Source organism: Staurois parvus, unplaced genomic scaffold (assembly GCF_062004578.1).
Source record: "Staurois parvus isolate SC_StPar_1 unplaced genomic scaffold, SC_StPar_1.0 ptg000449l, whole genome shotgun sequence".
In the NCBI taxonomy this organism is placed as follows: Eukaryota; Metazoa; Chordata; class Amphibia; order Anura; family Ranidae; genus Staurois; species Staurois parvus.
The window spans coordinates 7281524-7294808 of NW_028318245.1; the positions used below are offsets into that span (position 1 = coordinate 7281524).

The window sequence follows — 13285 nt, forward strand, 5'->3', positions numbered from 1 at the left end:
CCAGTAAAACCGTTGGACAGGTTGTTTTGCACAAGTCCTGCTCCCTTTATCTAGATTTATCGAGGGAGTCCAAGAGTCTCTTGGAGCACTGGGGTGCTGGGATCGCAGGAAGACAAGGGTGCAAATGTCTCTGGAAGATGCTGGGGGTCACTAAGAAGAAGAAATACTCTATGGGACAAGGGTCGCTGGCGATCGCTAATAACTCGGAACAAGAATTACTGGGGATTACTAGGAACTGGGGCCTGGGAGGAATACAAGCATTGCTCAGGTGTGGACGTGGGACCAAGCATGGTTTACATGGAGAAGCAGATTGCCAGGCCAGGTGGAGACAGCTGACAAAATGTGCTACTGTTCCTCCAGTGTATAGATCTTCATCCTGGACAGTTGTCTCTGACTGGACTCAAGGTACATGGCCTCCTCTGGCCTGGACTCAAGGCACATGGCCTCCTCTCGACTGGACTCAAGGCACATGGCCTCCTCTCGACTGGACTCAAGGTTCATGGCCTCCTCTCAACTGGACTCAAGGTACATGGCCTCCTCTCAACTGGACTCAAGGTACATGGCCTCCTCTCGACTGGACTCAAGGTACATGGCCTCCTCTCAACTGGACTCAAGGTACATGGCCTCCTCTTGACTGGACTCAAGGCACATGGCCTCCTCTTGACTGGACTCAAGGTACATGGCCTCCTCTCAACTGGACTCAAGGTACATGGCCTCCTCTCGACTGGACTCAAGGTACATGGCCTCCTCTCAACTGGACTCAAGGTACATGGCCTCCTCTTGACTGGAGTCAAGGCACATGGCCTCCTCTTGACTGGACTCAAGGCACATGGCCTCCTCTCGACTGGACTCAAGGTACATGGCCTCCTCTCCTCTGTCTTACTTTACTGACAAGACCAACTCTTTCCTACATCAAGAAATTCACATCCCAGCTGCCTACTAATTTCACTCTCGAAAAAGATTGCACTAAAAAAGGACAAAAGTAACAGCAAGAGCAAACGATAAACCAAACAATCCGATTATACTTTATTGACAGTCTCTGACATACAGAACACATTACAGCTTTTCCAGTGTATGAACTCTTCTCTCGTATTTAAGGCCAGTGGTCCCTGACCATGGTAGATCCAACTGCTTGAAGAAGCTTCTCAGCAGGTCATCTATATCTTATCATCAAATTTGTTTTAGCCATAACTACCAAAGTTCCTGTCAACCCAAGATAGATAATGCAGGTTATTCTCCAGTTAGAAAAACATCTATGGTACCACTACATTTCAATACCAATATTCTATCTGGCTTTGACCATGTGCTGCTGTAATGGCCTATGTCCTTTAGGTTTATGTTAAACATTAGTGTCCATGTCAGTGTCTCCTTAGGGTCCTCTAGACTACCCAGTAGAGGTTTAGGGTTAATCAGGTAATCTAACTGCTTGGTACAAGAATGGGCATGGTCCATGACCATGGTTGTCAACTGCCAGGCCGCAGCTTCCTCACTGTACTGACAGCTACTGCTGTCAAGCCAGGCTTGGACTGGCCTGCTGGGGGATTCTCAGGTGGGTTCCACCCAACATATCACAAAAGAAAACTGCAATTACTCCATGGGTGGATTGATCTGTAGCCAAAAGATGTGAAAGAGTTTTGGCACCACTGTGCTGTCTCACTCAAAGGATGAGGCACTGGTGGACAGTGTGCAGGATTTTAGGTCTTCCTCTGTGGGCAGTGCTGGTTGCTAGCCAAAGGTACCACCACTGACACCAATGATTTGAGGACCAATCCCTGGGGCCCACTGTTTCACTGACACCAATGATTTGGGTGGCCATTCTCCCATGGTGCCATCTTTTCCACTGACACCAATTATTTGAGGCACAATTCTACCCCGGGAGCAAGTATGCCACTGGAACCAATGATTTGAAGGACTTTTTTTTCTGGGGTTCACTATCTCACTGACCCCAATGATTTAGGGGTGCTATTCTTCCCTGGTGGCTACTACTCCACTGACACCAATGATTCGAGGGGCTATTGTCCCCAGGGGCAGCTATGCCATTGAAACCAAAGATTCTAAAGGGTTTTTTTTCCATCCACTATCCCACTGACCCCAATGATTTAGGGGAGCTGTTCTTCCCTGGTGGTCACTATTGCATTCATACCAATGATTTGAGGGACTTTTGTCCCTGAAACCAATTATTTTAACGACCTTTTTTTTTCACCAATGATTCGAGGGGTTATTGTCACCAGTGGCAACTATGCCACTGAAACCAAAGATTCCAAAGGGTTTTTGTTCGGTTCACTATCCCACTGACCCCAATGATTTAGGGATCTATTCCCCCCAGGGGGCAACTATCCTACTGACACCACTGATTCTCCCATGGGACCCATTTTTCCACTCACCCAAATGGTTTGAGGGGTCATTCTCCCCAGGGGACAACTATCCCACTGACCCCAATGATTCAGGGAGCTGTTCTTCCCTGGTGGTCACTATTGCATTGACGTCAATGATTTGAGGGACTATTGCCCCAGGGGGCAACTATGCCACTGAAACCAATTATTTTAAAGGACTTTTTTTTCTGGGGTTCACTATCCCACCGACTCCAATGATTTAGGGATCTATTCTCCCCAGGGGGCAACTATCCCACTGACACCAATGATTTGAGGGGTTTTTTTCTTCCTAGGGTTTACCAACCCACTGACACCAACAATTTGTTTGGGCAGTTTTTCTTCCCTGCTGGCTACTATTCCCAGGGGGCAACTATCCTACTGACACCACTGATTTGGGTGGTCATTCTCCAATGGGACCCACTTTTCCAATCACCCAAATGATTTGAGGGGTCATTCACCCCAGGGGGCAACTATCCCACTAACCCCAAAGATTCAGGGAGCTGTTCTTCCCCAGTGACACCAATGATTTGAGGGACTATTATCCCCACGGGGCAACTATGCCACTGAAACCACTTATTTTAAAGGACTTTTTTTTTCTGGGGTTCACTATCCCATCAACTCTAATGATGTAGGGATCTATTCTCCCCAGGGGGCAACTATCCCACTGACTCCAATGATTTAGGGATGTATTCTCCCCAGGAGGCAACTATCCCACTGACTCCAATGATTTAGGGATCTATTCTCCCCAGGAGGCAACTATCCCACTGACTCCAATGATTTAGGGATCTATTCTCCCCAGGGGGCAACTATCCCACTGACTCCAATGATTTAAGGATCTATTCTCTCCAGGGGGCAACTATTCCACTGACACCAATCATTTGAGGGTTTTTTTCTTCCTAGGATTTACCAACCCACTGACACCAACAACATGTTTGGGCAGTTTTTCTTCCCTGCTGGCCACTATCCTGCTATCACCAATGATTTGGGGGAAGGGGGTCTCTCCTGGGGGCCACTATCCCATTTATACCAACAATTAGATTTAAATAATTTTTGTTGTGTCTATTTAAACTAATATTCATATTTTTGTCTGATTACTCTCTCTTTAACACATATTTTGCATTCCCATGCTTCTATTTTATAAATTTCTCAATGTTGAAGCAATAAAGGGTTTGTCTCACTAAGGTCGAGAAACCCTGGCATAGTGGGGTTGGGCTTTCTGAAGAAAGAAAGATTTCCTTGCAGGTTTCCCAAAAATCCCAACTCAGTCCAAGATGTTTTTTTTTTAATGAACTAGGGAAGGAATGATGCTTCTGTCTGGGCTTTTTTGGCCCTTCACTTCCCATGTGCTCATCACACCAGGTGATCTTACTAACGAGGATACCAGCAAAAATAATACCCCCGAGCCAGGGGCGGACTGACCATTTGGGTACTCGGGCACTGCCCAAGGGCCCCCGGGGTCAGTAGGGGGAACCATGAGATGCCCCTGGTACCTTTAATTGGCTTTTTCATAGGCTTTTTTTGGGTGTGGGCAAGGACACAGGGGTCCCATGATCACCTATTGCTGGGGGGCCCCATGAGTTGCGAGTCCGCTCCTGCCCCAAGCTTTTCAGACCCTTTCTTACTCAAAAAAAAACACCCCAAAAAATTAAAAAACATTCTGCTGTTTGATGTTAAACAGGTATTGAAACTGCTAGAGGTGACTGGCAGTTGGGACTCCTTTGCTCCTCTTCTTCATTGTGTGAGTCGTTGTTACATGTAAGTGTGACATACGTTTCCTATATAGATAATGGAGTGTTCCCTAACTTTTTACAAAATTTTGAGTTGTCCGAAAAACATCTGCTTTTAGGGCATAAAAATAGCCTAGTCCTTGCTACAATGGCCAACATCTTGCATTAGAAGACAATCCCTTGTCCTTTTTCGGAAAGAAAAAATGCAGGAACAGTGGTGGGCACCAAAGCTCCTATCATTCCGACCACGGAGATGCCTTCTTCCTTCGGTGAATCTCCTGATGTCTACTAAGGTCCGATCTCTGGGAGAATCGTTTCCCGCATATAAAACACGGATATGGCTTCTCGCAGATGTACAGCCGAAGGTGATTGAGGAGAGAGGACTTTTGGGAGAAACACCTCCCGCAACGTGCACATGGGAAGGGTTTCTCTCCAGTGTGGACTCTCAGATGCCTTACCACGTCGGACTTCTTGGCGAAACACTTCCCGCACACCGAGCAAGGAAATGGCTTTATCCCTCGGTGGATCTTCTCGTGGTTGACCAGAATGCCTTTCTGCGTGAAGCTTTTCCCACAGAAGGAACAGGAGAAAGGCTTGATCCCGGTGTGAAGTCTCTGGTGCATGAGAAGGCCTCCATAAGTGGTAAACCATTTCCCGCACACGGAACAGGGAAACATTTTGCTGCCTCTCTGAGCCATGCTCAAAGTATTATCTAAATTAGAGGGAGAAGCTTCCCCAGGGTGAGAGAGATCTGGGGATCTGTTGGGATGTCCTCCAAAAGTATTTGGGGTATCAGGGAGTTCTTCTAGAGAATCTTGTGAAAACTCTTCATCTTTTACATGACAGTCGGCAGATAAAAGTAAATGTTTCTCTGCCATTTTCCTCATGTGACCATCTGCCAAGGAAACAAAAAGGTATATTCAGAAGACCTGCTAGTTTTTTGAAGAGACTTGTTGGTTTGGTTGATCAAAGCATCATGCTAACATGGTACCACTTACTAAACTTCGCAACCACAACTCACTCTTGCAAACAGGCCACGTAAACGTCAATGACTCAGAGAAAATCTCCCAATGTTTGACTTTAAGAAGGGTATCCTGGTTCCCCCTTCATTAGAGGACCATCTTTTCCAATATTTTTTATTTCGTTATGTTCTGAGCAGAGTGAGAAGGTCAGATTTTTTTCTTATGGTACCTGTGTTTCTGTTTCGTAGATCACCCCTTATTTCCTGTGGCGGTGACAGAAGCGTCCCTAGGGTTGGTGTCACCCGGTGAAGTAACATTTGGTGTCACCCCCTCCGACGATCCCCGCAGGATGGATCGGATCTGCGGATTGAGCATAATGGATCGGAGTCCGATCCGTTATGCTCCCCAATCCACAGATCACCCCTTATTTTCTGTGCCGGTGACAGGGGCGTCCCTAGGGTTGGTGTCGCCCGGTGCGGTAACACTTGGTGTCACCCCTCTGACGATCCCCACAGGATGGATTGGATCTGCGGATTGAGCATAATGGATCTGAGTCCGATCCATTATGCTTCCCAATCCGCAGATATGATCCACCTTGCAGGGATTGTCGGAGGGGTGACACCCAAGTGCTACCGCAGCAGGTGACACCAAGTCCCGAATCTTGCAAAGCTTTACCTAGATCAGTTAACCCCATATAGGTTGCAAGCTGACGATCCCCGCAAGATGGATCGGATCTGCAGATTGGGGAGCATAATGGATCGGACTCTGATCCATTATGCTCAATCCACAGATCCGATCCATCTTGTGGGGATCATCGGAGGGGTGACACCAATTGTTACCGCACCGGGTGACACCAAGTCCTGGATCTTGCACAGCCTTACCTAGATTAGTTAACCCCATATAGGTTGCAAACCACCGATCCCCGCAAGATGGATCGGATCTGCGGATTGGGGAGCATAATGGATCGGACTCCAATCCATTATGCTCAATCCACAGATCCGATCCATCTTGTGGGGATCGTCGGAGGGGTGACACCAAGTGTTACCGCACCGGGTGACACCAAGTCCCAGATCTTGCACAGCCTTACCTAGATCAGTTAGCCCCGTATAGGTTGCAAGCTGACAATCGCCGCAAGATGGATCGGATCTGTGGATTGGGGAGCATAATGGATCAGACTCCGATCCATTATGCTCCCCAATCCGCAGATCCGATCCATCCTGCAGGGATTGTTGAAGGGGTGACACCAAGTGTTACCGCACCAGGTGACACCAAGTCCAGTATCTTGCACAGCCTTACCTAGATCAGTTAACCCTGTATAGGTTGCAAGCTGACGAGATGGATCGGATCTGTGGATTGGGGAGCATAATGGATTGATCTCCGATCCATTATGCTCAATCCGCAGATCCGATCCATCTTGCGGGGATCGTCGGCTTGCAACCTATACGGGGGTTAACTGATCTTTCAACACCGGTCCAGTCTGCCCAGTGCTCGAGAAGTGATGTCAGATGGAGGAGGTTCTTGCTATCGCGGCCGCATTTCCTGGTTACAGATAAGTCCCGGATCTTGCACAGCCTAGATCAGTTAACCCCGTATAGGTTACAAGCCGACGATCCCAGCAAGATGGATCGGATCTGCGGATTGGGGAGCATAATGGATCCATTATGCTCAATCCACAGATCCGATCCATCTTGTGGGGATCGTCGGCTTGCTTTAAAACTTTCCTTTTCGTGGAGCTCGTGGAGAGGGTTTGGTGTCACCCCGTGCGATAGGTGTCACTCGCCTAGGGACTCCACTGGCTGGTGACACCCTCTCACACCATGATACACAAGGTGTCACACCCAACAGTTTTACAGAGATAAAAAAAATCAACAACGGAGGTTTGAACTCTTGGCCATGCTAAACCAAGCAAACGTACTGAGAGAGGACGGGGGCAGTGCAGGAGCGGGTTGCCATTTATAAATGGTGTCTGCATTTACAGCCTGTGCGCACTGCCCTGGAGCGCGCAGCGCCACAATCCGATGCCGATCGCTGTACGGGACCTCTGTGTGAGGTCCCAATCATGTGATCCCTGATTGGCTAAATCAGTGATCACATGAATAGTAGTAAGCAAGATGTCACTTCTAAAATCATTGCTTACTACTCGTGAAATCTGTGAATGATCACAGAGATCACATGGTAAAGGGCTATTCACAACAGCCTTGTACCATGGGACAAGCTGTGACCAATCACAGCTCTCACAGTATTTCTCAATGGCTGCAGGAATGCAGCCAGAGAGAAGGAGAAATGATTGCTGTTACAGCCTTTATGGGTGTAAAAACAATCAGAGTGAAGAAAAAAAAAAAAAATCTTTATCACCCCCCACAAGTAGTACAGTGTCACTATGGTGACACTGTACTGCTAGGGTGACAGTATGTAAAAAACAAAAACAAACAATAGTATGAAAAAAATAAAATAAAAATGTAAAAACATGTTTGAAAAATTATAATTTTTGGTTATAAACTAATTTGGGTTATTTTTTTTTTCTAAAAAGATAACCAAATAAATTTTGGCCAAGATTTATGAAGATTATTTATTTGCAAAATTTTAAAAGAAAAACACTTTTTTTCAAAATTTTTGGACTTTTTAATTTACATAGCAATAAAAAAAAATCCCAGTGGTGAATAAATACCACCAAAATAAAGTTTTATCTGTATAAAAAAAATGCTAAAAAATTCATATGGGTACAGTGTTGTATGACTGCGCAATTCTCATTCAAAGTGTGACAGCGCCGAAAGCTGAAAATTGGCCTGGACTGGAAGGGGGTGAAAGTGTCCGGACATGAAGTGGTTAATAAAATGTAGAGAGACAACAACCAGCCTTGGAAAAAAGTCAGAGGATCTACACAAGGATGGGACAACTACAGCACAGAACAAAACATAACTGTGCTACATGGATCCAGATGGAAACCAAAGCTCTCCATTACCCACCTGCTCCGATCTCTATGGGACCTTCCTCTGCCTTACGTTGCCAGTACTTTCTAATAAGCATCTCTTCTTCTTCGTCTATCTCTTCAACTTTTATATTTGCCAGGTTTTCAAGCTAGGTGACACACAACAAGTGACAGTTAATGTCTTTCTGGGAAGAGTAGAAGAATATGATGTTAGTAACATCAATAACCTTCCCTACAGTGCGAAGATTTACTTTGGTATTTAATGAAGCCCACAGTTCCACCTACCGAAAAATGGTCTGGGGTGCTGTGGTCCTCCTGTGTGGAATCCCGTGAACACAGAGGACTGGGACTGCCATCTTCCTGCATGGAATCCCGGGAATATATCGGACTGGGACTGAGATCTTCCTTTGAGGAATCCTGGACATACAGAGGACATCTCTCTGGTGGGTTCCCATTACTGGATCCATCTGTAGGAAACACACACACTGACTGAATCCATTGTTTCTATGTGTTTATCAGATGATGGGGGATCTAGGTGGACCTGCACACTGCTCTATCCTCTACGATAAAAGGTCCTCTTACCTGGTGATGTGTGCGGCGGCTGGCTCGCCAAATTGCTGGGGATTCTTTGAAGTTTTTTGTCAGTGTTCTTCTCAGTGTAGGAAACACACACACTGACTGAATCCATTGTTTCTATGTGTTTATCAGATGATGGGGGATCTAGGTGGACCTCCGTACTGCTCTCTCCTATACGATAAAGTCTCCTCTTACCCGGTGATGTGCGGGGTGGCTGGCTCGCCAAATTGCTGGGAACTCTTTGAAGTTTTTTGTCGGTGTTCTTCTCTGTGTAGGAAACACACACATTGACTGAATCCATTGTTTCTATGTGTTTATCAGATGATGGGGGATCTAGGTGGACCTCCGTACTGCTCTCTCCTATGCGATAAAGTCTCGTCTTACCTGGCGATGTGCGCAGTGGCTGGCTCGCCAAATTGCTGGGGATTCTTTGAAGTTTTTTGTCTGTGTTCTTTTCTGTGTAGGAAACACAAACACTGAATAATTACATTGTTTCTATGTGTTTATCAGATGATGGGGACACCTCTTTGGTGGGTTCCCATTACTGGATCCATCTGTAGGAAACATACACACTGACTGAATCCATTGTTTCTATGTGTTTATCAGATGATGGGGGATCTAGGTGGACCCTCCGTACTGCTCTCTCCTTTACAATAAAGTCTCCTCTTACCTGGTGATGTGCGGGGTGGCTGGCTCGCCAAATTGCTGAGGACTCCTTGAAGCTTTTTGTTGGTGTTCTTCTCTGTGAAGGAAACACACACACTGACTGAATCCATTGTTTATATGTGTTTATCAGATGATGGGGGATCTAGGTGGACCCTCCGTACTGCTCTCTCCTATATGATAAAGTCTCCTTTTACCTGGTGATGTGAGGGGCGGCTGGCTTGTCAAATTGCTGGAGACTCCTTGGAGCTTTTTGTTGGTGTTTTCCTCTGTTTAGGAAACACACACACTGACTGAATCCATTGTTTCCATGTGTTTATCATATGATGGAGGATCTAGGTCAGGGGTGTCCAAACAATGGCCCTCCAGCTGAAGTACTACAAGTTTCATCATGCCTCGACCTCTGGGTGTCTTGCCTGTGGATGTCAAGAGTCTTACAAGGCCTCATGGGACTTGCAGTTCCTCAACACCTGGAGGGCCATAGTTTGGACACCCCTGATCAAGGTGGACCCTCCATATTGCTCTTTCCTTTACGATAAAGTCTCCTCTTACCCTGTGATGTGCGGGGTGGCTGACTTGCCAAATTGCTGGGGACTCTTTGGAGCTTTTTGTTGGTGTTTTTCTCTGTGTAGGAAACACACACACAGACTGAGTACATTGTTTCTGGAGGGAATCTAGGTGTGTCCTCTATAATAAAGTCTCCTCTTACCCGGTGATGTGAGGGTCGGCTGATCCTCCATCATGACGTCCTTGTAGAGATCCTTGTGTCCTTCTAAATACTCCCACTCCTCCATGGAGAAATAGACAGTGACATCCTGACACCTTATAGGAACCTGACACACACAATGATACAGTCACCATCCAGACACATCCCTTGTCTGTTACTGGAGAATGTCCCAGAATTCCCGGCATCGCTCACCTCTCCTGTCAGCAGCTCAATGATCTTCTTGGTGACTTCTAGAATCTTTTTATTGTTGTGTTTTTCAGGTATCAGGGATGAAGGCAGTGACATGATTGTAGTGAAGCTTCTGTTAAATCCTTTTGATAAATGATGACCTTCTCTGTGTGTAATATGTTTTCGAGCGGTCTTCTTCACTACCTCATAATCCTGTTGGGAAAAATTAGCACAGTACATAAAATGTGACCAGAGTCCTCCTCACCTCTCTGGTCAGGTCTGTGTTTTATTAATAGAGATAGGAGTGATGTCATGTGACCTCCCAGAATCCTCCTCACGTCTCCAGTCAGGTCTGTGTTTTATTAATAGAGATTAGAGTGATATCATGTGACCTCCCAGAATCCTCCTCACCTCTCTGGTCAGGTCTGTGTTTTATTAATAGAGATAAAGTGATGTCAGGTGACCTCCCAGAATCTTCCTCACCTCTCCAGTCAGGTCTGTGTTTTATTAATAGAGATTAGAGTGATATAATGTGACCTCCCAGAATCCCCCTCACCTCTCCAGTCAGCAGGTAGATGATCTCCAGGGTGAGATTTAAAATTTTCTCAGTCATGTGACTCCAGTCTTCGTCCATCCTTTCCGATTTGGTCAAGCGATCTGTAGAGATCTAAAAAAAAACACAAAATTTGATTAGAAAACAAAATGTTAGAACGCATTTCATTTGTAAACCTCATATTGCATATTTTCCATCCAAAGTTCATATTTTCTTTTCTCAAGGATCCTCGTGTTAATGTGTCATAAATTCTGGCCATGGTTTGAAATGCTCTATTTCCATAGATGCAGCCATATTGTTATACATATTCCACATATGCTACGTTTTCTACTAGGTAGAAAAACACAGCAATATTGCTTTACTATTTTTTCATGGTCAATGTCAGAACTTTGTTAATGATTTTGTAGTTGGGTGGGGTAGGCTTCCTTTTTCCAGCTGAGACTTCAGCTCTTCCTAGAGAATTCTGAGATGTTCCCAAACCAGCTGGGGGAAGTAAACCCTTTAAAATGATATCAGTTTGCTCGTTTCAGCTAAAGGAGACATTTAAATGAGATGCCTAAATGGTCTTAAGTGGTACTTTGATCCTAGATGTATTTAGAGACATTCTCAGACTAGATTCCTCACCTTATCTCAGAAAGCAAGTCCAGAAACCCCACAGAGGAACCTCACTTATTTTTTAAGCCATTACTCAAAGCTCATACTTAAGTGTTTGGAGACTAATCTTCAAGAACTCGGTTTTCTTGACAGGCTTTCAATTGAAACAACGTCAAGGTTCCACTTTCCATTTCATCAGCTAGACCAGTCTTCGAGAGCTGAGGTTTTCTTGAAGGGAGCAGCTTTCAACCTAAACCATGTCCCGGTGCCACTTTCCATCTCTTCAGTGGGACACTATGGGACCCAAACAACGATATTTCATCATGGAGGGTGAGGTCCACCCTGTCTAAGAGAGTACCAGTGCTTTGGGTTTGGAGTCATTGGTGGATGCTGGAAAATTAATCAAATAGACCAGTCTTCGAGAGCTCAGGTTTTCTTGAAGGGAGCAGCTTTCAACCTAAACCATGTCCTGGTGCCACTTTCCATTTCGTCAGTGGGACACTATTGGGCCCAAACAACGTCATGGTTCCACTTTCCATTTCATCAGATAGACCAGTCTTCGAGAGCTGAGGTTTTCTTGAAGGGAGCAGCTGTCAACCTAAACCATGTCCTATTGCCACTTTCCATTTCGTCAGTGGGACACTATGGGGCCCAAACAACGTCATGGTTCCACTTTCCATTTCATCAGATAGACCAGTCTTCGAGAGCTCAGGTTTTCTTGAAGGGAGCAGCTTTCAACCTTAACCATGTCCCGGTGCCACTTTCCATCCCATCAGTGGGACACTATGGGGCCTAAATAATGATATTTCATCATGGAGGGTGAGCTCCACCCTATCTAAGAGAGTACCAATGCTTTGGGTTTGAAGTTACTGGTGGATGCTGGAAAGTTAAACCTCCTGATAGTTCTTCTTTTTCTCGGGGACTCTTATGGTGACATCTCTGTGTTTCTTAAGGGAGCCAAACACTCCCCCATTATGAGGGACTTCCATCACCCCCCTCTGAATTTTTCACCCATTGTCCCTTATTATTTAGAATGTAAGAAGAGGAGCAGGAACACCGAAAACATCCAAGTGGAGAAGAACAGGAATTAAGACAGGGAGATCTTGCTATTGGAGAAGAAGTGGAATTCATGCTAGGAGATGGCTCAGCTGACCAGACATCACCTGTACCAGCATATTCATCCTATAACTGAAATTTGATTTTTGGGTGGAGCAACCATTTAAAGGGGACTTAACAGAGGTCTTTTTTTTTTTAACCCAGTTAACGAACATACGCCTACAGTAATATCTAAAAAAAATGATAACTCGTTAAACGTGCATCATAGCATTCTTTTGTGAATCAGCATTCAAAAAAGAAGGCATTGCATCATACATTCGGCGAGTCCTGATAATCGGGATTGTTCGATGGGACAGAAGCTTACGGCAACGTGCTTAGAAACCATCGCTGGAAATTAGGAAAGCTGGGCAACTCTGTAATACCTTGACACTCAAGGCAGCCAGATTAAAAGGTTTCAGCAGCCAAAATTCTGCCCTGACTGTGTCATGTGACCTGCCAGCTGACCCCCATGGTCTCCACCTCCTCCTACATGGGGTCCTTTGGTCACAGAACAGCAGGGTCTGCTCCACCTGTGAAATAAGCAGCTACAGATGTGAAATGAGAAGCTATATTAAATAGCATTACCTGCCGCCAGTACCAAATATGTCTTCTGCTCTACTTCCTGTCTCACCCGGAACTTCCTGCCCCTGCATGCCACCTCACTTCCTACCATTGTGTTCCACTTCCTTTTTTTTCTTTTCCATTCCACCCTTTTAGTTTATCCTGCCATCTTGTGGTCACCGCCAGAACTGAAAACTATCTTCAATAAAAGGACATCACTTATGACTTTGTTTATAAAGCACCAACATATAGTGTAGAGCTGTACGTTGACTTTAGGGGAAAAAAAATGCAAGGTCAGAATTCCAGATCTTCATACTTGTTCCAAGTCAATTAGACCGATACTATTGAAGCCATGTCA

At 45.5% G+C, this 13285-nt stretch overlaps 1 protein-coding gene across 1 annotated transcript in view; it reads right to left on the reverse strand.

The window, feature by feature from the left end:
• Positions 1-1002: 1002 nt before the first annotated feature.
• LOC149453518 (uncharacterized) overlaps positions 1003-13285 on the reverse strand; it is a 47710-nt gene continuing 35427 nt past the window's right edge. Inside the window, exons 8-19 of the mRNA XM_089688655.1 lie at positions 12750-12896; positions 10681-10791; positions 10149-10337; positions 9939-10062; positions 9782-9853; positions 9427-9498; positions 9237-9308; positions 8951-9022; positions 8573-8833; positions 8276-8457; positions 8028-8139; positions 1003-4994 (exon numbers count right to left, since the gene is read on the reverse strand). Coding sequence (XP_089544781.1) covers positions 4336-4994; positions 8028-8139; positions 8276-8457; positions 8573-8833; positions 8951-9022; positions 9237-9308; positions 9427-9498; positions 9782-9853; positions 9939-10062; positions 10149-10337; positions 10681-10791; positions 12750-12896 — 2073 coding nt within the window. The 3' untranslated portion in view covers positions 1003-4335. The remainder of the gene's footprint in view (positions 4995-8027; positions 8140-8275; positions 8458-8572; positions 8834-8950; positions 9023-9236; positions 9309-9426; positions 9499-9781; positions 9854-9938; positions 10063-10148; positions 10338-10680; positions 10792-12749; positions 12897-13285) is intronic.